This window comes from Thunnus thynnus, chromosome 23 (genome assembly GCF_963924715.1).
Source record: "Thunnus thynnus chromosome 23, fThuThy2.1, whole genome shotgun sequence".
Classification (NCBI taxonomy): Eukaryota; Metazoa; Chordata; class Actinopteri; order Scombriformes; family Scombridae; genus Thunnus; species Thunnus thynnus.
The window spans coordinates 25,421,467-25,448,439 of record NC_089539.1 but is presented as its reverse complement, the minus strand read 5'-3'; the positions used below and the strand labels follow the sequence as shown (position 1 = coordinate 25,448,439).

Sequence of the window (26,973 nt, the reverse complement as noted above, 5' to 3'; positions counted from 1 at the left end):
CTGAGAAAATATGACCAACAGAAAAGTCTGAACTTTGAGGGAAAGTCTTTTAAAAGAAAGTCATCATTTTGAGCCCAAAAGTCGATATTTAGTGAAAGAATTCAGGTGAAAAGTCATAATTCAGACAATGAAACATCTTTAAAAATCTGAGATTGATATGAGATTAACTGAGAATTGTGAGTAAATGTGAAGTTTGAGGTTTTATTTAAAAGGTCATATTTCTGAGGAAAAGTCAGCAATTTGTGGAAAAAAAATCAGAAAACTTCAGATTTAAGTCTAAATATTAAAAAAAAAACCTGAATACTGAGCATGAAGTCAGACTTCAGAGATGAACATACAAAGGTTGAAAAATCCGACTGTTAAGAAGTCAAACTCACGAGAAAATATTCTGAATTCACAGATTAATGTCCAGATTTTAAAGAAAAGTACAAAATCTGAAAATAAATCCAGACTTCAGAGGTAAATGTGAGAATTTTGACAGAAAACAAATCAATAAATTTCAGGAAGAAAGGGTCCAAATGCGGAAAAAGGTAATAATTCTGAGATTAAACTCGGATTTATGGGATTAAATCTGAATTCTGAAATAAACCAGAACACTGATATCAAAATATGAATTTGAAGATTAAATATTGAGATTATTTTCTTTCTAAATAACCTGAATCCTTTTAAAAAAAACAACAACTCTGAGATTATTAAATGAGAATTCTTTTGGAGAGTTTTGAGATTAATGTAAATCTGTAATAAACATATTTTCTCTTCTATACTGTTTCTCAGCACATCTGTTTTAATAAGATCAGTTTGTTAGTTCATATTTTCTCCACTCTGATGTTTGTTTCATGGATCCGTGAGTAGCAGTCAGCTGCTTCATTCGCAGGTTATTGTTTATCAAACCAACACATTCATGTATCTGATGGTAATGAAAATGTTTATGTCCGCTACAGACACACAAACAATGACAACAAAATTCAAAAATCACATTTTTTTTTTAATCCTTACAAGAACAAAACATCAAATTCCAAACTTATTACTTCACAAAACAAGACCAAACTATTACCATCGAGTTAATTAATGAGACAGTGTAAAAATCAAAGCAGCAGAAGTGAGAAGAGCTCAGCAGTGCAGCTTCAGGCTCGTTTCAGTGTCTGCAGGAGCTTCATCAGGCTGCTGCTGCCACCTGCTGGTGAGCAGCAGCATCACCACAGTCCGCTCTGACATCCAATACACACGTACTTATAGGAAAATAGTGCGCGGCCAGTGTACTCTTACCTATGAAAAACAATCGTACTATTTAAAAAGAAGCAGATCATATTTATCAAAAGACACAGGATACAATAGTGCATCGATTTTCAAAGAATTGCATCCATCGTTTCAATTTTTATCCACATGTGAAACAAGAAAAATGTGGACAGAATACAAAAACAACACAGTGAGATAGTGAGTCCGACATCTAGACTTGAGTTGGTGATTTAAGAAGCAATCCCAGGCTCGTATGGCTGAAGCATGTGGAAGTAAAAAGACATGCAGGTGTACACCTTATACACAAAGGGTTAACCCCATGGCGAAGGCCTCAAAACCTGAAGGCCTTAAATGTACAAACTGTAGCTGTGTCCCTTATTTCTCTACGTCTGATCCACTTCAGAGGCTTCCTGAGTTTCGGGGGGAATAAAAATATTGCTGTTTGTTCTTTGTATTCCATCGCCAGCTGAAGTTTCTGCTGCAGTTCACAGGACAAAAAGTAAAGTAACTCAACTTATCTGCAGGAGGTTGAAAGGACTTAATGATTAGTTTAGCTGGTAATGACACTCTGGCCCGTCCTCAGCTTAAAGCAACAGGAATACAAGTCAGGAATAAAAAAATAGTCCAAATTCATAAGGAGGATAAAGTCTGACTTTAGAGATGATAGTCATAATCCTGGTAGAAAAATCAAAACATTGAGAAAAGTCGGACTTTTCTGAAATACAAGTCTGAAAGATAAAAAAAAGACTTTGGAGGCTCAAATTTCTGACACAACGTCAGAATTGTCGCGTTACAGCTCAACTTTTGGGAAACGAGTCAGAGATTCAGAGATTATAAAGACAAAATTTGAAGAGTAAACTCAAAAGATTAAAAGTTCTGTCTCGTTATCAGCTTTGAGGTAAAATAAATAAAAGTTAGTATGTGATTAAAACCAGAATCTGGATTAAAAGTCTGAATTATGGGGCGTAAGTAAACATGTTAAGAAAAGTCGCAATTCTACAGAATACGAGTCCTGATACATGACTGCAGAGCTTCAGAGCTTCGTATGATTCCATACAAATCAGAAAAAAGGTCAAACTTCTGACAAAAAGTCAGAATTGTCCAATTACAGCTCAAATTAGGGAAAAAAAAACTAACAAATCAGAGATCATAATGACAAAATTTAAAGATTAAACTCAAAAAATTAAACTTCTGATGAAGTTTCTGGCTTTTTAAAGATGATTTTGAACAGAAATACATTCCTCACAAATCAGAGAAGAAGTCAAACTTTTTCAACAGTTTTCAGATTATTGTTCACACTTTGGAAAAAAAAAAAAAAAACATTAAAAAAAAGTCAAAATCTGAAACGTAAACTCTGAAGTATGACCGAGTTTCCAGCCTGCACTCAGAAGTCAGAAATAAAGTCAGTATGTGCTTAAAACCAAATCTTTGATCTATAAATCAGTTAATAATGAGACCGTAAAGATGCTGAAGATGTAATCCTTCAGATTCCCAACAGAAGTAAACAGACGTCACAGTTTATACAAGCGAGTGATCTTCATGACGGGCCGTGCTAATAATAAATAATAATAGCGATTCTGAATAATCTTGATATGACGATATAATGTATACTGTGAGATTATGCTATACTGTTTATACCGCGGTATATAATATCTCTGGGAGTTTTTTGGTGGATTTGCCAAAAACAGACATTCCTGTCCGGTTGTTTTATCTGTAACAAGTTTCTCAGTTGATTTTCCTGAAAATTATCACAATTTATTTTGATATTGATATTGCAATATAAAGTTACATGATTATTTTTGCCCACTCCCATTGAAAAATAATGCAAATAATGCACTGTGTGCCTCTAAACGTGCATTATCTTCTTTAGCTGAACGGGCCTGAGTGCATTATTCCTCTTATACCACGGACACTTTCCTAAAGATCAAAGTTTTATTAACTCTTATGTTTTGTTAACTCATATGTTTTGTTAACTCATATGTTTTATTAACTCATATGTTAGGGCAATAAACATAACTGTTAAAATGTAAACGGACTGAGGACACTGTGTCAGAGCTGTGCAGTCATCTCAAAGTAACGCACACCTTCTGGCCAATCACAGTCTAGTACTCTCTGAAGCCATGACGCCTCTTTAACATAGTGAAGCAGACATTCAATCATTGTGTAACTTTGTGCTATTTAGAAATTAAAATGTTATCAGATGAACTTTTTAAATGAACTAATTTTGAGTCTTGCTAATTGTCCTTCCGAGCTTCCATCTTGTGTCCTCACACCTCATAGTGCAGGTCATTGAGCTCCAGTCTCGTGTAATGGCGTCTGTCGAAGGACTCCATCGCCTTGCGGCCACCGACGGCCAGAGCTAAGGTGAGCACAACGAGCCCCAAAACCATGAACGCCACCACGCCGCTCTTCACCGCCCCGCGCGCCGCCACCGCTTTACCCCGGGCGGTGCTCGGGTTCTGGAGGGCGTGGTCGGACTGGACGGCGCCTTTGGGAACGATGAGTAGTGTTGCTGCTGGAGCTGTCCTTGTGGTGGACGGCTCAGTGGTGGTTGTAGTGGTGGTAGAAGTAGTAGTAGTAGGGAGGGGAGTAGTAGTAGTAGTAGTAGTAGTGGTAGTAGTAGTGGTAGTAGTAGTGGTAGTAGGAAGGGGAGTAGTAGTAGTGGTAGTAGTAGTAGTAGTTGGAGTAGTAGTAGTAGGGGTGATGGTGGTTGTTGTGGTAGTGGATGTGGTAGTAGTGGTGGGAGTTGTTGTAGTAGTTGTAGTTGTGGGAGGTTCAGTGTTGGGCTGTGGTTTGTCAGTAGTTCTGTGTTCAGCCTCTTTCCTCGCCGTCACAACAGGAAGTGATGTCGTGGAGCTCTGAGCTGGCCGGGCGGCTGTGGTGGTGGTGGTGATGACAGGATGGGGCTTTCCTTTCTTGGTCATTTTATTTTGCTTTTTGCTCATTTTGTTTGGCTTTTTCGCCGCTGCAGTGGTCGTGGTAGAAGCTGCTGTTGTTGTTGTTGTTGTTGTTGTTGTTGTTGGCGCCAAGGTCACTGCCGGCATCGTGGCTATGATGATGATAGGTGGAGGTGCTGTCGTGGTGGCCGGTGCCTGTGTGGTTGTTGTGGTCGGCTGTGTGGTCGTCACTGTGGTGGGTGGCGGTGTTGTTGTACCTTGTGTGGTGGTCGTGGTGGTTGATGTTGTGGTTGGTGGTGAGGTGGTGGTTGTGGTGGTTGTGGTGGTGGTGAGCTGTGTGGTGGGTGGCGGTGTTGTTGTACTCTGTGTGGTTGTTGTGGTTGTAGTGGTGGTGGGCTGTGTGGCTTTAGGTGTAGGAGGTGCCGGTGTGGTGGTGGTGGTGGTGGCGGCCGTCGTGGTGACAGGTCTTATCGTGGTTGGATGAATCAAGCCTGTGCAGGAAAGAAGACAGATTGAGATGGAAAAGTTTAACACAATTATCTAAACATATTTATAAGGTAGAACAAAGATGACTGTGCCTGAAATGCCAAATATAATCATCCTTTTTCTTGTAAAAGTTGCACACAAGGTCAAATTAAAACCACAGAACAGCTCTAGAAAAGACGAGAAGTAGCTTTATCAGTTAGAGAAAATGGTTAAACGTGGACTTGATCATGTTGTTTACCCTAATGAATGGACTACTCCATTAATCAATAGCCACAAACCAAATGTGATTGAGATGTTGTCAGAAGTCTTCGTGTTGGATATCTCAAAAGCAAGACCACACAGTCTCGGCTCGGATCTCGTCATGCCTTGCCGGTATTTCAGATGGATGAAAGAACGCCACCTTCAACTTAACCTCTCTAAGACGGAGCTCCTTGTCTTCCCAACCAGTCCCTCTATACAACAACAGATCAATATCCAGCTCGAATCAACCCAACTCAAGCCCACAATCGCCCAAAACTTGGGTGTCATGATCAATGACCAACTAACCTTTAAGGTTCACGTGGCCTCAATCACTCGGTTGTGTCGGTTCGTCCTGAACATCAGGAAGATCAGTCTCCACCTGTCTGAGCTTGCAGCACAACTCCTGGTTCAGGCTCTCGTTATATCACGCATTGACAACTGCAACTCCTTACTGGCAGGCCTCCCTGCATGTACACTCAAACCTCTGCTGATGATCCAGAACGCAGCGGCACTTCTAGTCTTCAACCAGCCCAAAACAGCACACGTCACCCAGCTGTTGATATCCCTCCACTGGCTCCCAGTTGCTGCCCGCATCAAGTTCAAAACAGCAACTAAAACAGCTCCTGCCTACCTGAACTCCCTCATCCAGGTCTAAACTCCCTCCTGCCCACTACGCTCTGCCAGTGAAAGGCACCTGGTACCACAACAGGACCCTAAGTCACCAGCTAGACTCTTCTGCTCTGTAGTTCCCCGGTGGTGGAACGAGTTACCAAACTCTGTTCGATCTGCAGAGTCCCTCTCAATCTTTAAGAACAGACTAAAGACCAGCTCTTTCAGGAACACCTCTGCACCTGATGGACTGAAAAAGAAATCTGCTTCTTTGCTCTCTATGCATTGCCTCTGTGCGCTGACTGTTGGCATCTACGTCGTATCAGATTGTAACTCAGCTTCATGGCTTTTACTCACGTTGTTCTCTCGTCATTAGGTCTTTACTTGTCTTATATCAACTCTCAGATGTATGTCGCTTTGGATAAAAGCGTCTGCTAAATTAAAATTGTAAATTGTAAAACTGTAAATTGAACTGACAAATGTTCCATAAAAAAGTTAAGAAATATCAGATTTATTTACCTTTGTAGATGTCGTAAGTGTTGATACCTTCCTGAGCCTTCATTAGAGGACAGTCCTGCTCCGTCTGACAGTGGAACAGGAAGCAGTTGTTATCGCCGGCTGGTTTGTTGGCGTTGAACACAGCCATGTTGCACTTGGCACCTTTAGAAACACACAGATATTGATTCTGATTGACTCAAAAAAAAAGAATATCACCAGTTATTGTGCCACATTAATATAAAATACATCAAAATGTGCACCTTCATTGGGAATGGTGTGCTGTTATTTTTTGGTGTTGATGTAACAAATTGTTTTTGTGAAAATCACAAAAAAACATGCATTTTTTTCCCGTAGAGATCAAAGCATGGTCAACCCCACTCCACTTTGACACCCTACAAATTTGTCATACTGTAACCTAAAGACATCATTCAAACTTTTAACAAATCACAAGACTTGGAACTTTATTGGTATAAATCAGATTTTTGGTGTTTTGTATGGTTTTTGAGAAATAACAGTTTACAATTTTTTTTTCAAAAAAATATAAAATTGTTGGGAGAAAAAATAATAACATCACACACTGTCTGCTCCCCTCTTTAAAACCAGAATAAATCAGCTTTACAATTCCCATCTTAGATGGACAAATTATACATTGAAATGTTGAGCAAAGCCTCCTCTCAGTCACAGTGTACAAACATATCTGACAATTCTTATAATTTTTGAGAAATGAGCATCTAAACAACAGAAGACACAGTCGTCCCGTTCACTTTAATTATGACTGCCACCAAAATTTTCCATCTACACAGAAAAAAAAACATCTTTTAAATCAGCCTGAGTCTGCTGACACTCACAGTTTTTATAAATTGCTGATATAACTTATAGTTTTGGAATTATGATCATATGTTCAGTGTTTGTGCAGAACAGAGAAGAGACAACGTTTACATGCACAAAATATTCCCGTTTTTGCCCTTATTCCAAAAACAACATTCCTACTAAGCTGTTTACATGGCTAATGAAAATGAATATTCCGCTAATATTCCCGTTTACATGCAGAGGGTTTTCAGAGTTGCTCCAGTGGGAATCAGAACATCTCTGCAGGCAGGGAAGTAAACCAGTGAGGTGAAAAACACGAGTGAGCTGCTGCCTGATATTTTTAAGTGATATTGATGTGACTGTTATTATAAATTTATAGTTACAGGCGCATCCAGTACCTCGGTTGTCCCATCATGTTCACTACACTGCTGAGTGTTTTTGGTGCATCACACCGAGTTGTCACCGTCAGTCCATGGCTGCATGTCAGGATAATAACCAAACCCCTCCGTCCCCATCCTGCTTTTCCAGCTGAACAGCTCTCCTCTGTCTACCTTCCTGCTCCAGTAGGCTATATGTCATTTGCCAGCTCAGGCGTAAACAGGCAAGAGGCCATGTGTCGCAAACTGTGGTAAAAACTCCAGTTGAGACGTTTATTCCAAATGCGCTTTATGTCCAGAGAATACTGCTACAACCAGAATAACACCGTATCACACACGTCTTACTCTGGAAATGCTACATTCGGAATAAGGCCTGATTCGGAATATCCAAACGGAATATGATGTTTATATGACCCGTATCAAATTCAGAATATTGTCATATTTGTAATAATTGTGGAATATTAGTGTGCATGTAAATGTACCCAGTGACTCAGCACTTTGAGCCACCATTTTGAAAATGCAAAGTGGTTGCTAATGTGTTAGCAACTCGCTAACAAGCAAGTAACTGAGTATGTTTACTTAAGTACTGTACTTAAGTACAGTTTTGAGGTACTTGTACTTTACTTGAGTATTTCCATGTGATGCTACTTTCTACATTTCAGAGGGAAATATTGTACTTTCTACTCCACTACATTTATTTAACAGCTTTAGTTACTTTTCAGATGAAGATTTGACACAATGGATAATATAACAAGCTTTTAAAATACAACACATTGTTAAAGATGAAACCAGTGGTTTCCAACCTTTTTGTCTTTTGACGTCTTACAAAAAGCAGTGTGTAGTCGGGGTCACATTTCACATGTCTATGAGTTGTTAACAGCTCCACCAAATAGTGATTTTTCCCTCTAAACTTCTCACATGCTTTCATTTCAATAAATGTTCAAATGATCCAATATTTCAGCAAAAATCAAAGATTAGAGAAAAAGTCCAAAAACTGAAAACAGATTTGTGTATCAGAACTTTGTTTTTTCTTCTTTCCTCTCCCATTAATCATCTCACCACCCCTCAGATTTATCTGCTGACCCTTTGGAGGGCCCCGACCCCTAGGTTGGGAACCACTGGACTAAACTAGCTAACTGTATATAAAGTAGTGTAAACTAGCTCCACCTCCAGCAGCTACAACAGTAACATGCTGCTCTAACACTGATGCTTCACTATTAATAATCTAATGATGTCATATACAATAATATATCAGTCAGAGGGACCAAACCACTACTTTTACTGCAATACTTTAACTACATCAAGCTCATAATACTTATGTACTTTTACTGCAATACTTTAACTACATCAAGCTCATAATACTTATGTACTTTTACTGCAATACTTTAACTACATCAAGCTCATAATACTTATGTACTTTTACTGCAATACTTTAACTACATCAAGCTCATAATACTTATGTACTTTTACTGCAATACTTTAACTACATCAAGCTCATAATACTTATGTACTTTTACTGCAATACTTTAACTACATCAAGCTCATAATACTTATGTACTTTTACTGTAGGAGGATTTTTCATGCAGGACTTTTACTTGTAATGGAGTATTTTTACATGTCTGTATTGGTACTTTTAATCATTAGATTTCATCACGGTACTTAATCATGTTCTGTCAGGTCTGTAATTTCATCTGAAGAGTCAGTTTTAGTCTACAACAGTCTGCATGTAGTCATGCCTGTTCTTTGATTTGCTTTTTAGTCAAATATCCATCTAATTTGAATCATGTGACCGATGTTTTTTCTGGCGAGATTTTGAGCTTTCAAAATATCTGTGCGATGTTCTTAGAAATGAAAGCAGATTTCTAAGTGAAGCTGTTACATCACAGCCTGAAACACTACAAAAAGCCTGTCACAGAATCTCTCTTTGACCCACTTCACTGTTTTTCAAAGGCAGCCGTCTAGACTCGATCCCAAAATGTACCTTGAGGCTCGATGTTTTTGGCTCCCACAGGGACGCAGATAACACGAGTGAAGCTTGGGATGTTTGGAGCCGTTTATCTTTGTGCCTCTGTGCGAATATATAAACCATTGCATCATTTTGCTAAATGATGATATAAAAAGTGAGAACAAGGTCAGAAAAGAAACTTCCTTTATCTGTCCTGAATCAAGTTTAAAAACGGTTTATTTAGAGAAATGTAAATTTGTGTTACTTCTGCCATCTGGTTATTGTTTTTACACATCTACGCCTCACTAATTGTTGCTTTTAACATCAATGGTTAAGGATGACATCAGCTTTTACTGATGTCATACTGAAAGACGGTTCACATTTTTTCCAAGTTCATCTTAAACCAACAGTCAGGAGGCCAATGAATGCTGTAATCATTCCTCCTGTTCATACTGACCATTAGAAGATCCCTTCATAATGACCTTACAATGGAAGTGATGGAGACAAAATCCACAGTCTGAAGCTAATATGAAGCTTCAGCGTCCAAATGAGTCAAATCAAGTAGATATCTTTCAACGTTACAGTCTTTTTAGTGCCAAAGTTCCTCTTTTTGTTACTATACTTCCACCTGCAGCTCAACAGGGAAACACTGTCCGAGGAAACACAAAGAGGGAATTTGATGCTAAAAAGACTGTAAATGTGTCAGATATCCACTTGATATGACTAACTCAGACTGATGAAGCTGAATAGAAGCTTCACACAGACTTTAAATGACTGTGTGGACACACTGTGGATTTTATCCTCCATCACTTCCATTGAAAGCACATTTGAAGGATCTTTAATATCCAGTATGAACAGGAGGAATGATTACAGACACCTGACTGCTGGTTTAACACACTGGAAACACTGGGAACCAGTCCTTTAACCCTTGAACTCTAAATCCCTCCAGTAGACAGGTATTCCTAGTATGTTTAGCTCACCTGGCTTGACTCCCTCCGAGCAGCAGGCCAGGACACAGTCCCGCTCCGACCGGACCACCCGAGCGTCCATTGCCGTCCCCGGTCTGGTTAAAGCCAGTCTGACATTAACAATAGCGCTCTGGTGTTGTCTGGAGAAACACGTCTCTTGTTCCACAGCTGACACAGGAGGGGCTGCCGTCAGCGTCAGCACAGCGGCGGCGGCGAGCAGCAGCTTGAGCGTCCACGAGGGTCGAGCGGACGCTGGAGGAGTCATGGCTGCAGCTGATCTACACAACTCTGTTCAGTAACGCCTCAGTGTCCACAGGAGGAGAGCAGAGATCCACAGAAACGTTCTGTTGGACAAAAACAGAGCGTACAGTCAGTCGGAGTTTGAGACGGAACATGTCCCGTCACTGCAACCTCACTGCACCCAATTAGCCCACAAAATCAAGGGCAGGAAAAAGGAAACATGATCACATGACACCAGTAGCGGCCTCTCTCCACTGGCTTCCTGTCTGTTTCAGGATTCATTTTAAGATTTTATTGCTTGTTTTTAAGGTTTTTTTAAATGGGCTGGCGCCACCTTATCTAGCAGAACTCCTGCATCATCATACTCCAGTTAAGAGCACTGAGGTCGACCAACCAGATGTTCTTGGATGTTTTGAGATCAGGCACAAAAACAGAGGCGGCCGAGCCTTTGCGGTGGCTGCTCCTAATCTCTGGAACAGCTTAACTGTCCGTACAAGAACTGCTCAGACGCTGAAACTTTATAGTCGCTGCTGTGATGTAACGGAGATAACACTGATTTTATTTATTCACCCAAATTACAACATACACTGTTTATCTCTGCAGGAACAACCAGTAACCTTAGAGATGGTGTCAGATAAACCTGAGAAGACAGAGTTGACAGCTCTTTTAATGTACATACGAGCATGTGAATATTGTTTTAAGATAGACTTTAAGACTGAGCACTTTGGACCTCATCGGTGCGTCGCAGTGACAGCTTCGACTTGCATGTGACACTACAAAAATCTTTCTTCTCGCTGTCCCACGAGTCCCAGATCTGTCTTAGCCGACAATAGAACAAAAAAAAAAAAAAAAGGGGAGAGAACTAAATTTGAAACCTATCTGTGGAGTAAAAATAGGAATCTAAAAATGCTCCTTCAGAGGCTTCTGATTTTAGAAAAAGAGAAAGTGAATGAGGTCAATCATGACTCTACAGAATGAGGAGAATTTCTGTTAAATATGTTTAAACTATGTTGTTTTTAAAAAAAAAAAATTCAACAGTGAACCCAGAAGATGTTGAACTCAGAAGGATTTAACTGTAATCCACTATTGACTCCATTATTGAATATTATTTTCTAAGACTTCGCTTTCTGAATGAGTCTTTAGCTCTTGATGGACAAACTAATTTGTCTTCAGCTCTCAGATAAACTTGAAATGTCTCGTATTAAAAGCAGAAACTCACCAGGCTGGCAGAGTGAGCAGTCCTCCATCAGATGCTCAGCAGCTCTTTGAGTCCACAGTCCACAGAGCAGGACTTTACCCCGTCTCCTGTGAGGGGGACAGGCCGGCATTAGTTCACCTTATCTCCTTTTACAGCTGCTGCTATCTGACCCACTATCGACCGGGCAGGTAACACAGGTGTGATAGCGGCTTGATCGTGTCTGGAGCAGAGACGGAGCTTCAGATTAAAGCAAGAGGGCTCTAATTAACCGCTTTTACTTTATCTGACAAGATTTTTGTTGCTGAATATATGTTGAAATAAACGTTGAACGTCAGCGTATACAAGTAGTCTACTCACAAAAACACCCAAATTACTTTAAATTTCAAGAATGATACAGATACAGATATCAGGTGAATCTACAGTATTTGTATTTTTGTAGTCAGGACTAACCACCAAAATTAAGATGTTATGAGTTTTCCCCCACATTTTATCCAACTGTACCATTATTTTTTGAGTTTTAGTTCCATACGTGACTTTACGCTCCCAGGAGTATAATCTGGTGGAGAAATACACAATCTAGCATCGACACAAGCAGCCGATTAGTTGATTAGTTGATCAATAGAAAATTAATTGTTAAAGAAACAAGACAGAAACATTGGAAGATTACCTTGGAGGCACTATATAGACCAAGTGATTAATGGAGATTATAATCTGTAAATTAATTGATTTTACTTGATTATTTCTATTTTATGTTACTTAACACTTTAACACATTTCAGCAAGTAAAAATTGTACTTATATACTTCTAGTTAATATTTTAATTACAAAACATATGACCAGTTTATAAAACATGAAGTCAAACCTCAACCTTCAGCCAGTTATAAAATGTAAGTAAGAGCATTTTATATTTTATACGAATAACACTAAAAGGACCTAATCTGCATAATGACTCATTAAATATTTCTATACTTTTACTTATATATTCTTGCACTGTGCTATTGCTCCATTTATTTTAAGTAAAAGAAATACTTCTCTCACTACTAATCCTGTTAAATAAACTGATAATTATATAATAATAATAAACAGAACAGACAATAAAGTCATGAATTTGAGCTGGAGCGTCTGAAGTCTCCTGTCTGAGCTGCTCTGAAGTCATTAGTGTTCATAAAATCAATCAATTACATCAATAACGATATCCTTGTTGGAAAACTGAGTGTGAAGAGAAAAATCGAGGCTAACCAACGTAACCAACCAACCATTCTCCGCAGCATGAAAGTAAAAACCGCGTCTGCTGAGAGACACCAACACAAGGAGAGGACACTGATGAAAATAAGTTTCAGCAGAAATGTATAAATCTGTCTGAGACGGAAATCCAGCTTTCAAACATCAGATCTGTCACATGACTACACCGTTAGCTAGTTAGCCTAAAAACAGCTTCACGTATAGTCTGAACGCTCCGGGCGTCAAGTCTGTAGGTGCAAATATTTACTTACTGTCTCATAATTTTGACATAATAAAGTAAAAAATTATAAGCAAAAAAATACTGACTTGCTAGTTCATAATTATGACTTTCTGAAAAGACTGAAAATACAATTTTTGACTTGCAAGCTGATACGTTTGACTCTGTAAATGAATAATTGTGACTCCTAATCTCATAATTTTAATTTACAAGTATCTTCATTTTTATTCATTCCTAACTTTTTATCTGTTTTTTTTCTTTTCCTGGCAGAAATGATCTTCCGTAGTTTCCTGTTTCTGTCTTTATGTTCGTTTGAGGCTAATAAGAACTTGAAAACACTTCTCCGGGCGAAGTCGAAGCTAAAAACAGCTTCGCGTTTAGTCTGAGCGAACTGGACACTAATAAGTCTGTAGGTGCTAATTACTAGCTGAAGGCCAAAGAGCAACGTTAATAAAGCTAGCATGTTGTCACAAATCACAGTTATAAAAGGACAGTTTCTTAAAAAGCTTCATAACACGCAGCTGATTTCTGCCTTTGTGTAACTGTTCGCTGACGAGCTAGCTTCGGTTATTCCACCATCAGTCGCTGAGCTGCTTTTATTCGTGCTGATGTTGCCAGAAAATGAAGCGTAACTGGGACACAAAGCAGTCTGGTGTCATTTAGGAGACATCTGGTTTTCATTCCCTCCGCAACAACGCAGGTGTACCTTTTATTTCCACCGAGGAGGACACAGATTAACTCGCAGCATCCGTCCGTCAGGTCGCACCGGCGGCTGTTCAATCAAACCAGTTCATCCCAGTAAGCCAACAAGATGCTCCACCATCCCGAGAGGACATGCTGATGGAAACACTGGTGGCACGATCCAGAAATCCTTCCAAATATAAAACGTGTTTTTTTTCTCTCCTTTAAATGTGGAATAATAAACGTCTCTCCGTCATCATCGGCCGGCGAATAAAATCGTCTCTATGTGCGACATGTTGTCATTAAAAAGCTGTAAATCTCGTCAGCAGCAGCAGCTGGTTTCTCCGGGATGAACATTACATGATGGCTGGTGCGGAAGATCTGACCCATTTTAGTCTTTGTCCTCTACGGGGAGGGGGGCGGTGGGGGGGGCTATAACACGCTGTTTTATTATAACTACTGATAAAATAATAAAAATAATCTATATTCAAACTCAGAAGGTCACATAAAAATCACATTCCTCCTCTAATAAAACATTTGCCTTGAAATAAAATCCTTCTTTATGTGAGCAGTTTATAGGCAGGTTCATCAATTATTGAAGAGGCTGAATATGAACAATACATTTGAAAGAAAAGCAATAACACTCCGCCATTTACAGAAAGGATATATTCACCATAAACTGAATCAGATCACAGAGACATTCATAGTTTACTTTTAAAGCGTCTACATGTGTGGAGGTACGGAAGCTCGTTTACGCCAAAGAAAGAAAAAAAAAATACTGGTGGTGAATCAAGATTTAGATTTAGGTTTTAATGACTAAAATAAGATTTACAAAGCTGAAATCCAAATAATGGAATTGTTAAGTCCAAAGTAAAGCTGCATGTTTTGCACTTCATTAGGACGACAGGTGAAATCTGATGTAATCCAACACAACAGCTCTGCCATAAAAGCTATATTTAAGAGACTTATATATTTTCAGTTTTTGTTGACATTGTCAGAAAAGTGAAAATTCTACTTTATGTTTATTACCGAGGTTGTAGCAGGTGTTGGTGGTGCATTATATTGAAAAGTTTTCCAAATATTTTACCCCCTTCATGTATGCTAATTGAGTGGACAAAATATCAGGAACACCATTCAATATAATGCACGCCAGCAGATGACCACCAAGGTCATAAACTGATGGTTAATCAATCAAAGTGGATGAATATGGAACAACTAACCCTGTTATAAATTATTTTGTCATAAATCTAAAGGACCTGCAGGACGCACAACACACAAACAAAGCTTTAGAAGTAGAATAAAACTTTCACCCAAAGTATTATTTTGACAAACTCAAAAGGTCAGATAAAAAGCACATTCTTCCTCTAATAAAACCTTTAACTTGAAATAAAATCCCTCTTCATGTGAGCAGTTTATAGGCAGGTTATCAATAATCAAAGAGGTTTGCATTTACAGAAATACAAAGAATATAATCATGCAAAACTGAATTACATCACAGAGAAATTCAGTTTACTTATAAAGCATCTACATGCGGATCTATGGAAGCTCCTTTATGCCAAGAAAAGAACAAAAAAACATTAAATGTTAGGAATTTCAAAGAGAAAAATATTGACTTGCTAAATTCATAATTTTGACTTTGAATTAAATTGAATAATTTAGACTTAAATCAAATTTTTGACAAACTGTAAATTTGACTCTGTAAGTGAATTATTTTTCACCTGTTTTTTTTCCCCTTTTCCAGGCAGAAATGATCTTCCGTAGTTTCCTGTATCTGTCTGAGTCTTTGTATTGTCTCAGTATCTTTATATAAAAACCCTCCCTGACTGACTCAAACACATGCAGACAGATTTTTATTCCTCTGGACACAAACTGTGAACAAACTGATTTAACTTTCTCGTGTTTGCGCAGAGAAACCGCTCGATCATATTTCAGCGTTCCACGCAGGGACGGTCCGGGTCCCGATTGTCCATCTGATTGACCGGTGGGACGCTGCCCAGCTGATACTTCTGTCATCGCTTCATTCAATGTCTGCCATCTCTACGTCCTCCTGGGATCCAGCGGTTTTCTTCTTCTTCTTCTTAATCGGAGCAGACGACGAGTCCTGTTTCTTCGGCTGTTCCGCTGCAGCTTCGACTGTGGAGTGAGACGACAGCAGAGGAAACATTTAAGAGTTGGAGACACAAACAGTGAAAACTAGTGCTGTAGTCTGCTGGTCGGTTAGTTGGTCGATATGCTCTCGTCCGACCAAATTCTCATTGGTCGAATAATCTCTGTGTTACTTTCATAAGGAGAAAAGTGCTACATCAGCAGCTTTCCAGGATTAATCCATTATTTCCTGCGGCGGGAGGAAACAACTTTGAACTCTCCCAACCTGATGGAGCCTGCTGGGTCTAACTGTACTCAACGTTTACTGAACGTTTACTGAATCTGTGTTTCTCCATAATGACACAACAAGAACCCCGCCAGGCCAAAAAAATATTTTTTAATGTCAAAAATAACGCCAAATATCCATTCATTCAGAAATCAATAGTGTTTGGGAGTCTCTGTGTCGTTGCCTGGGAAACCACTGGTCGCGCGGCTCCGTTAAGGAGTATGTTTGCGTAGCGAGCGGGAAAGAGCGAGGAGCAGAGAAGTGACGGTGGATGCGAGCGGAGCAGAGGAAAAGGTTAGTAGTAAGTTGTCAGTCTGGCAGTAAATGTACAGTACAGACTACAGTGTGTCAGTTAATAAATGCTAAAAAGTCACGTCTGTTGTTTCCCCAAATGCTGGAAAAGTAAAGGAGGTTAGCTCCAAAGTTAGCAACAATGGGTTAGCCTAGCCTGAAGACGCTAAACAGAGAAATGTGTGACTGCTGAGTTCACTCTCTCCCGTTAAATCCACCCCCCCCCCCCCCCACCCCCGCGACTAATCGATTAGTTGACGGTTATGTACGATTTTCTTTGGTTGACTAGAGCCGTAGTGAAAACATCAGCGATCCTGATCAAACGGAGGCCGGAATGATCTTTATCCAGGTCACAGTGTCCCCTCATGTGATTTATGAAGAATCTTGTTTCATCTAAACGACCGACATGTGATATATGAGAATACAGTCAATTTATTTATAGAGCACATTTAAAGTGGAAACAGACAACTTTTCAACTCCCTTTGTTTCTGGATAGCCATGTCGCTAACGCTAGCAAACGATAGCAAACAGAAACAAACATAGTTAGATGTTTGTTATGACGCGTTGCAGCCAGAACACGCCGCCGCCGTGCCCGGTGGGATCAAGGGGTTAGAGGTGATGGAAGGTGTATTTTAGCGTTGGACAGAGCCAGGCTAGCAGTTTCCCTCTGCTTCCAGTCTTTATGCTAAGCTAAGCTACGCTAGGCTAAGTTACCTTCCATGCCGGCTTTCTCCTGCTGCAGGTGCTGCAGCTGTTTGAGCAGCTTTCGCTTCTTCTTCCCGGACAGAGTGATGTTCGCTCTCGGACTCGACCTGAAGGAGAAATCAACGTCACACAACCACATGATGAGATGATGGGTTTTCTTGTTTGTAACAGAGTTTAGCTGGTATCAAAGTTAAAAACAAACAAGCAAACATTAAAATTAAAATTGTGAGTTTGTCCTCAACTAAAGATACTTTTAGTTAAATAATTGATTAATTTAATCAGTTTGTGTCTTTTGTTAATCAGTGACACATCCTCCTTTACTCAACATATAAAATAATGAAAAACTGTCAGAGATGAGTTGAGTGTTTATTATTAATGTCCTGACAGTTTCTGTTGATCACTGACTTTCTCTTCTTCAGGTGATGGACGGTGATGAGGCCCTGGTCGACCACGGCTCCGACTATCTGCCGTTTCTTCCTCTTGTCTCTGCTGAGAACACGCCGCCGCTTGAAAAGCTTCTTCCCCAACTCCTGCAGGACGACGTCGAAATAAGATTAATAACAACAGGCTGTCGGTTTGTCAGCTCCTAAACTTCACGGAAACGTTTTCATCAAGAACTTGAAGGTAGAAAATTAAACTTCCTCTTGCAGTTTGACCATCAGACCAGCAGAGGGCAGACTGATAACACAACAGGGAAACTGAGCAGAAGAATCAGCTCAGAGTTCATATTTCTGCACCATTTCATCTGGATATTTAATTATTAAGGCTGGTTTTTAGTCTGAGGATTCAGGATTGATTCGTCTTATCTTTTTGCTCCGTATTTGTCTTGTGACAGATGATTTCTACCAGCAGCAAACTTTCCTCCAAACTTCAGTTTTCTTTTGGTTTCCATTTGTACAAACTCTCTATTTCAAATCTGTGTGATTTAGTTGGTTAGTTTTCCTGGTGAATATGTGGAAAAGTATGTTTTTCCACATGATTTCATCCCTGAATAGTTGGAAATCACTTTTAGTTCAATCACACGTTGATTGTTTGAGCTGCTGAGATAAAAATGCATTTTGAGGTTAAAACTGGAGTTAGATGAACTTTTCTTTGATTTGAAAATGTAACTTAATAATAATAATAATAAAGTTAATGTCACATGAAATGCAGCTTAAAGTGTCTTGCAAAACAAATAAGGAGCAAATAATGTAGACAACAGTTACAATATTAAAATATTTTAGAGCTGCAACAATTGAAAGAAAATTAATAAACAACTATTTTGATTATTGATTAATTGTTTCAGTCTTTTTTTCCAAGCAAACGCGACAAATTTGACGTATACATTATTGTAAATTTAATATTTATTCAATATTTTGTATTAAGCAATATACAATGTTAATATTTTACTTTCATCCTCTTTTTAATTATAATTATTTTCATTATTGATTAATCTGAAAAGTGTGAAAATGTCCTTTAATAATCTGGAAACGTCACATGTTTGACATTTTAGCTTAAAAATGACTTAATTGATTATCAAACAATTATCAACAAACTAACAGACCTTTCTATTAAAACCAGACTCTGAGAAATGAATCCATGTGTATATAACAAGCAGACTATTCTACTGTGATGGTCTTTTCACCAGTCACCCAAAACTAGAATTGATTTTAAAGTTCTGCTACTTGTATACAAAGCCTATAAACCTCAGTGTATAAAAGACTAACTGGACACAAACCAGCATGAACCTCCAGGTCCACAGGTCTCATATTAACTCTAAAGCAGGGAGGCGTCCTTCTGGATTTATGCCCAAAGTAGATGAAACAAGCTGCCTGAAGACGTGAGAGACGCCACACTGAACGCTGTTAAAGCAGGTTGAAAACTTTACTTCAGTCTATAGTTAAGTTCTTAGTGTGTGTCTGTTTTATATATTTGTCATTGATTCTTTCTGCACCTGTACTTGTTTTATCATTTTATGTAAAGCACATTGTTGTTTTGCCTTATGTATGAAATGTGTTATATAAATAAAGTTGACTTGAACTATCTTGATAATTAATCGTTTTGAATAATTTTTAAGAAGGAAAAAGTCCAAATTTTCTGATTTACTGTGAATATTTTCTGTTTTTTTTAGTCTCTATCACAGTAAACTGAATATTTCTGAGTTGTGGACAAAACAAGACATTTGAGGGCGACATCTTTTCACCATTTTATGGACCAAACGACTAATCGATTAATGGAGAAAATAATCGACAGATTGATCAATAATGTTATATAGTTGCAGCTCTAATGGACTCCAAGCTGGTTAATTTAGGTAACTTCCCTTTTATTTAACATATTCTACTAATAACCAGCAACTTTCATGCAGAACATGAAAGTTTTAACTAATTTTCTTTCTTTATTTCTCTTTCTATTTGCTTCTGTACATCTTTTCTGTTCTTCTAATAACAGTTTGAAGCTCAGTTAACCAACTACATGACAAACAGCATAAATGACTTTAAACCCAGTTAATAAACTAACGTTAACCTGAAGGAATAAACCAGTTCACGGTGTTTATGTTAGCTGTCCGTGCTAACTGCTAACCGCCCGGATATTTATGAATGAACTCTGTTAAAACTCAATAACAGAACATGAAGTTTGAACGTTTTCTCTTCCTCTACTTTATTTTCCACATTCTTAACATGAAACGTGTTTTCTTACCGTTTTGGGTCTGTTTATCTTCCCTCCTGGAGGAGACATGCTGCTCACATGTGCAGACAGAAGCTGCTTCTTCTTCTTCTGCTGTATAATTATCTGCTGACTTCAAAGTCTCACTGCTCACTGCTGCCTCCATCTGTTCTTCACACGCATTACACGTCAAAACACGTCAAAAATAAAATAATTGGTGTTTGACCCCAAATCCATAGGTGACCACTCACTGCTGCTATGAGTATCTGGAGGTTCACATAGACCAGTGTCACCCCTTAAAATAAAGCAAAGTCTACCTGGGACTCCTCATCACATGTTGCAGTGTCTGCCAGTTAAGTTACCGATCATTGTCTTGATTCATCAGTTAATCCTTTTGTCCACAAAATGTCAGAAAATAATGAAAAAATATCTGTTAAACTTCCCCACAGTCTAAGGTTACATCTTCAAATGTCTGGTTTCATCTGACTGACAGTACAAACATATTCAGTTTATTATCATGTTCGATAAAGAAAACAATAAATCATCACATTTTAAAAGATGAAATCAGCTTTTTTTTTTTTTTTTAATTTGCTTAAAAAATGACAATTATTCAAATATCAAAATAGTTAATAGTTCATCATCAGTCAATCAATGAATCGAAAAAAACTTGCAGCTCTGGAAAGAAAATTTATTTTATTCCATTAACTTTTAGAGGCTTGAGGAGGTAAAACAATAATCCACAAGAAATAAAGCAAAAGTTAGAAGAAAGCTTGACCAAAAATAAAAACCAAGCAACTGGATCACATGATCTCACCTACACGTTCAAATTATATAGTTATTGTTAAAGCCTCCTGATTGGCTGATCAGTGTTTACTTACAGCCTGATGCAAATGACTTGTTAAATATCATTATGAGATATAAACTATTCATTTTGACATAATAATCATCATCATCATCATCCTCATCAACCTTTATTTAAACAGGGAGGGCCTTTGAGAGCAAACTCTCTTCTACAGGGACGAGTAGCTACACTACATATAAAAGCTCATGAAAGTTACAGTAAACATCAGCAACAAATCATATATAAGAACAATAGAAACCATAAAAGTACATATAAAAACAATTAAAGCCACAAACATTTCAGTATCAACAGATTATACAACAACTGCTTTCAGATTTAAACTGATTAAAAGAGATTAACTCGTCTAATTTTACAAGCTTCTGCAGATTGTTCCAGTTGTGTGGAGGAAAGTATTTAAAAGCCAGTTTCCCAATATCAGTACTAACATGATGATCTTTGAAGACTGAATAGTCTTTGGGACCAAGTACAATGTGACAATGATCTATAGTTAAAAAGACATATAAAAGCATATAAAAGCTGGATACCTTTAATATTTACACACAGAGCAACTCTGAAATGTCATCTGGAGCCATGAAGAGCCTTTAAAAGTAATCAATCAAATCTTTACAATCAATCCTAAAACAAACAGGTAACCAGTGAAGTGATGATAGAAATGGAGTAATATGATCTCTTTTCCTGCTTTTGGTTCAAAGTCTGACAGCAGCAGTGTTCTGTGCTGGTTTTATACATATTATTTGAATATGTTTTAATGGTGAAAACAGGACTGGACCAGCTGCTGATATGATCATCAAAACTTAGACTGGAATCAAAAAATACAAAGTTTTTCACCACAGAACCAAGATTATGATTTGACCTGCATGCAGGTTTTCTGGACCAATGATAAATTCTTTCACAATTGAACTGAATGAAATTTGTGGACATCCAATCTGTCAAATCTGTCACATCTGGGCCCGTATTTATCAAGTGTCTCAGAGCAGGAAATCACTCCTAACTGGCCAAAAATGATCAGAGTGACGCATCTCTGCTTCTACTTTTAGGAGAAAAAGCCTTATATCAACTTTCCAAACTTGGTAAATGATTCGTATCTCTGCCAATATTTCGGAGCTGCAGGAGATGGAGTTCAGGCAGAGATATTCCCTGAGAGGAGAGATGTTTTGGGAACGCTTGATGACACTGAGCTTATTAAAAGATTGTTTGGACTAAAACAGAATCATTAGTGAGACTGACTTTGTGTGTGATGCAGAGGAGAACACATGATGTTTCTACACAACATCATTTAAATAAATACAGAACGTCCTCACAATGTTACACTTTATGGTAACGGAGAAAATGCAGCTGTGCAACAGTGACGATTCTGTCAGAAGCAACAATGATGGAAGTCATGAATCAAACTTTGATCTGGTTTAATGCACGTTGTAAAGATAATGAGCATGACGAGGGTCCTCAGTTACAGCCCACTAAAACTTTGATTTACACACAATCATGTCAGCTGCAGAATGAAGGATATCTCAACTTCATTACAATAGCTCAAATATTTTATAGGCTTATTTTTTATTGAGGCTCCTTCAAATAACAGCAGAGCTACAGCCTGATATTTGAGAGAGGAGGATGCACCTGAACAATATATGTTTCTATTGTTACGCTGTATTTACCTTCATGTAGAGAACAAAAGTTAACTTGGGGTGTAGTTGAAAGAGGAATTGGACAGTGGAAGAGAAGATGTTCTTCATGGAGAGGGTTTGCAACATGTGTCTGTGCAATATGTGCAAGATGCAGCACTATTACAGGCTGTGAAACCATGTGGCTGAACCAAGATCATTTCACACAGCTGAGTCTAATTACCTGTTATCTTCATTAACATATAGGCTACATTTATCTCTCAGGCTTTCTTTACACTTTGTAAATATCATCTTATGATGAATTTTGGCATCATAGTTTTGTTCCATAACCTTGGTAAGTTACCTGCCTGGTTACCTGCTGATACACATAATATACCAAATTACCACTGTTTCATATTTCCAGCTGAGACTGTGAGAAAACTACAACACGTCATCATTATTTCTACTTTGCTGCTCTGACTGTGGTAAAACAGCGACGTCTCACTCTCTCCCAGGAGTAATCCTTCTCCTGCTGACAGTCACAGTAAATTCTCTTCTGCTTCATTAATTAGTTTTAGTCCTCGTTAACTCTCAGTGTGATTCTGAGACGCTTGATAAATATGGGCCCAGGGTCAGAGTCTGACTTATAACACCTGTTTTTAATCTTTTCTGCATCAAACAGTTCATGTATAACACATCTGTAAAGTGCTGATTCAACCAAATCCAGAGATAACTGTTCAGTTTGTAGTCAGTTAAGAGACTTAAGTGAAGATGACAAAATCCAGATCCAGACTCCGGTCCAGATGGATCATCAGGATCCAGCTGATCCTCTCTCAACACACACTCCTGGATGTTCACTCACACTCTGACAGAGATCACAACATCCCCTCCCATCTGATGAGAGAAGAAGAAACAACAGAGGTCATAAATCAGTGTTTAGTGAGACTCACTTCATCAGCTGTCAGTCAGTGATGCAGCACATCCAGTATAAAGAGCAGCAGGGACTTCAGTCCTGTTCAGACCAGAAGTGGAACAGCTGTGCAGCGTAGCCTGCTTCCTTTCAGCTCTCATGTTAACGTGTTGGAGTGAACACACTGAGCTCCAAGCTCACACACCTGCACAGACTTTTGCTATCAAGTCTGTTTACTCTGCAGATTTCACTCAAGTACACAGAGGAAATAAAATGCTGAGAGTCATGAACACATCATTACTGCAGAAACAGAGACATTCACTCATCAGTTTACTGATGGATTTACTGTTGATACATGTCAACTGTTAGAAAAGTTGAAAGCTACAGAGTCTCTGTGGGATTGAAGATCTTTCCTGCTGTTAAATCATCACATGACAATCAGTCAGAGCTCTCAGCTAAACAGCTGCTGTGGTTCCTGGACTTCAGCAGAGGTTCTGGTCTGTATAAAGACCACATGGTTACTAAACGTAATGATGCTTGTGTGAAATCAGAGCCAGTGATTTGCAGGCTGCAGTCAGACTGATCTTAGAGCTCTGACAAAGATGAACTGATCAATTCTTTAGTGTTGAAATGAGAGAACAAACACTTTCAGATCAGATTTGATGGTAGGACAGTTTGATGATGAGGACCACTGTCTCTATACATCTTGTAAGGCTGTCAGCTGTAATCCAGCTTTATTTCCTGCAGACATGAACACAACAACAACAGTCGTCTTCACATCAACTTAAACACATGATCACAACAAGCTTCTGGCTGATCTGATTGGCTGACTGTTCTCTCTCTCTGTCTTTTTGTCCAATCCTGAAGCCTGTCACCATTCTCCTCTCACAGCTTCACTGAGGAAAGCAGCCACTGAGAAGGTTGAAGGTTCACCAGGAAATACTGGATCTTTGCTTTGATACTAACTGTGTTTAATACAATACTGCTGAAACCAGCACAGACTGACTCCAACTCTCTACTGACCTCAGAGTCTCCAGTCTACAGTCTGGACGCTTCTGAAGATCAGACAGCTGCTTCACGTCCGAGTCAGTTTATTTCCTCCTAGACGCAGAGATCTCAGATGGGATGAGGAGTTGGACTTCAGAGCTGAGGCCAGAGAAGCACAGCTGGTCTCTGACAAACTGCAGTGTTTCAATCTGAATAAAGAATAAATGACGTCACTTTAGAAAACAAAGTTCATGTTTGAAATCATTCAATGTTTCATAATCTGTTCAGAGCTGAAGAAGGTTTAGAATGTAGAAGTTTAGAAAGTTGTAGATGTGATCTCTAGATCCCCTACGAGACAGCCAGAGTCAGCTGACCATCCTGAGTCACCACAGTCCCGTAAACTGCGGCGGGTCCACAGACTGAAACTATTCACGTCACGGTTTACGGGACTGTGGTGACTCAAGGCAGCTAATATAGCAGCTAGCATCTACGTTACTTTTACACTTAACATAAGATTTTTGTGCACGTTGTAATAACTGGATTTAAACAAAGTGGACATTTTACACATCATGCTGCTCTAACTGAACCATTTACAACAAGTAACCACTGCACACACACAACACAGAGCACATGTACATGTTTACTGAGTAAAGACACAAATGCAAAGATCCATCTCTGGATTTCAATAATCAATTATTGATCATTCAAATAAGAATCGCAATTAATCTGAAAATCTATTTTTTTGTCCAAAAGTTTAGAAGATGGAAACTCCAAACAGCTGAACCCAACAGGATGCAGGTTAAAAACTGTCAAATAGAAAAGATAAAAACAGAGTTTCAGAGGTTCAGAGTGAATTATCCAGTGTAGATTTTTCTTGTTATATGAAGGTTTTAAATGTGCAGCTCAACATTGTTCTGACAGTCAATGGACTAAACCACTGAAGAAGAAAATAGATCCTCAGTGTGGGTCAGCATAATATCAGCTTTATGTCTGCAGTTTAGTGTCACCACAACTGTCACATCATATCAATCTCAGCACAGAAGTAAAAAATGGTGTCTTACTCCAGAACCTCCAGTCTACAGTGTGGACTCTCCAGAAAATCACACAGCTGCTTCACGTCACACATGTCGTTGTCAGACAGATTCAGATGTCTCAGATGGGAGGGGTTGGACTTCAGAGCTGAGACCAGAGAAGCACAACTGATCTCTGACAACCTGCAGCTCCACAATCTGAATAAAGAATAAATGATGTAGATTAAAATTCATTTATAATCCAATCAGATGTGTTCAGGTTTTAAATGTGTAGTTCAACATTACTGTGTCCTCATCAATGGGCTTTTCACTAAAATGAGCAGAGTAACTTTGTCATTGTGTTATTGTGGATCATCATGATGTCAGCCTTCTACAGACATCATCCAAATGTCACCACAACATTCAGACACATATTCATGTCAACACTGATTCATAAAAAATACTTTAAACACCTGCATTTAGATCAGTGTGTGTGTTCTGAAGGATCAATATCAATGATCAGACATTATTCATTAAAACACATTAAATAATATAATAAAGAAATATTTCTCCTTCAACATATGAACTTGATCTAGGGCTGTGTGGTTAATCAAATTTAACTTCCGATTACGATCTTGGCTTCCAACGATTATGAAAACAAGATAATGGAGATAAAACGATTATTGTTTATTATTGTCATTTCGCAGTGATGCTCTGGTTTTGTCTTGTGTTATAAATCCAGCAAACCTCTTTCCTTTACAGCGGTGCGCTTTCGCTCCTCCTTAAACGCCTCCGACAGGCGTTGAGCGTCTCTATCCACAGACTAACCTGCCTTCACCAGGCTGACTGACAGCTGGGATTTACTGAACCTAAATAGTTTGCATGTCGGCTCCACGGGAAGAAATCAACAGTGTTTGTACTTATTGATTCATTGGTTTTATTTCCTCGCCCACTGTAGCGAGTGAATCTGCCTGTAGTGAAACCGGAGGTAACGTTAGCTGGGAGGCTAGCGGAGGCTAGCTGGCTGTGCTTCCCTCCGGTCATGCTGCGGCTAACGCTCCGCTAGCCTCCCAGCTAGCCCCGGCTCTCCGTCTGGATCCAACCGGAGCACCGAGCCTCGGTTTGTTATTCAGGTTAAAGTGGGAGGAAGCAGCGGGTCTGTCGGGCAGCTGAGTGAAGTGGAGCCTGCGAAGGAAACACCGGGACCGTCAGGATGAAACAGTCCGCAGAAGAGCTGCTGTGTTCGGCTGCAGAGATAGGAAACACCTCGGCTGACAGGATGTACCACTCTGTTGGGAAAAACGTTTTCTTTTTCTTCTTCTTCTTTTTGGTTTATAACAGCTATTGGCAACCAGCGTATGAGGTGCATTACCGCCACCTTCTGCTTCGGACTGTGCACCAAAGATTAAATCCTGCACATTACTCCTGTCTGTCTGATAAAGTCAAAGAAAACTACTGCTCCACCCACTTGGCAGGTTCATGTGTTTTAATGCTGAGCTCCTGAACTCCAGTCTTCATAAGTTCTTCCTTCATATATTGTCTTTCTTGATCATTAGTACAATCTATGATTGCAGGTGTAATAGTCTCCTCAGCCAGGTGGAAAAAAATATGTGCATATATATCAGCATTGGCAAAAATGAGTCAAAAAGTAATTGTGTTAAATAATCGTGATTATGATTTTTGCCATAATCGAGCAGCCCTACCGTCTATACAAACTCATGTTGTTCAGCCAAACACAAGTAAAAATGTCAAAAGACTAAAACACGACACATTTATATGTTTTAGGTCTACATGTGCAAAACAGTTGAGCAAGAATAATAAAAGACCTGCATCACTTGCAAGAGCTTCATCATTATGTACATTTAAAACACATAAATGCTATCCCATAATGCAACACATGGACTGTCAGTACCTGCTGTTTCAACTTTATCACTTTGAGCACAGACAGCAGAA

The 26,973-nt window shown here is 38.9% G+C and overlaps 3 protein-coding genes across 25 annotated transcripts in view; all 3 read right to left on the bottom strand.

Annotated features, from left to right (window-relative positions):
- Positions 1 to 964: 964 nt before the first annotated feature.
- On the bottom strand, positions 965 to 14,028 carry mansc1 (MANSC domain containing 1). 2 transcript variants are annotated; one of them, XM_067582357.1, is made up of 5 exons: positions 13,669 to 14,028; positions 11,526 to 11,611; positions 10,079 to 10,410; positions 5,988 to 6,128; positions 965 to 4,624 (listed from the first exon to the last, which is right to left on the bottom strand). In XM_067582357.1, the coding sequence occupies exons 3-5, from the start codon at positions 10,329 to 10,331 to the stop codon at positions 3,504 to 3,506; spliced, it is 1,515 nt and encodes a 504-aa protein (XP_067438458.1). In that variant the 5' UTR covers positions 10,332 to 10,410; positions 11,526 to 11,611; positions 13,669 to 14,028; the 3' UTR covers positions 965 to 3,503. The 2 variants fall into 2 exon arrangements, with proteins under 2 accessions (XP_067438458.1, XP_067438459.1); XM_067582358.1 differs by lacking the exons at positions 10,079 to 10,410; positions 11,526 to 11,611; positions 13,669 to 14,028 and adding an exon at positions 7,175 to 7,440.
- A 404-nt stretch (positions 14,029 to 14,432) lies between these two features.
- On the bottom strand, positions 14,433 to 19,795 carry c23h11orf98 (chromosome 23 C11orf98 homolog). Its single transcript, XM_067581299.1, has 4 exons — positions 19,687 to 19,795; positions 17,416 to 17,540; positions 17,020 to 17,117; positions 14,433 to 15,776 (listed from the first exon to the last, which is right to left on the bottom strand). Exons 1-4 carry the CDS (start codon positions 19,723 to 19,725, stop codon positions 15,661 to 15,663), a joined length of 378 nt encoding a protein of 125 aa, XP_067437400.1. The 5' UTR covers positions 19,726 to 19,795; the 3' UTR covers positions 14,433 to 15,660.
- Positions 19,796 to 20,327: 532 nt separating this feature from the next.
- LOC137175551 (NACHT, LRR and PYD domains-containing protein 12-like) overlaps positions 20,328 to 26,973 on the bottom strand; it is a 159,292-nt gene continuing 152,646 nt past the window's right edge. For 16 of the 22 annotated variants that reach the window (XM_067581274.1, XM_067581277.1, XM_067581269.1 and 13 more), the window contains 3 exons: positions 25,072 to 25,239; positions 24,047 to 24,219; positions 20,328 to 23,007 (listed from right to left, as the gene is read on the bottom strand). In XM_067581274.1, coding sequence (XP_067437375.1) covers positions 24,099 to 24,219; positions 25,072 to 25,239 — 289 coding nt within the window. In that variant the 3' untranslated portion in view covers positions 20,328 to 23,007; positions 24,047 to 24,098. The other 6 variants (XM_067581283.1, XM_067581284.1, XM_067581261.1 and 3 more) reach the window with 5 other exon arrangements.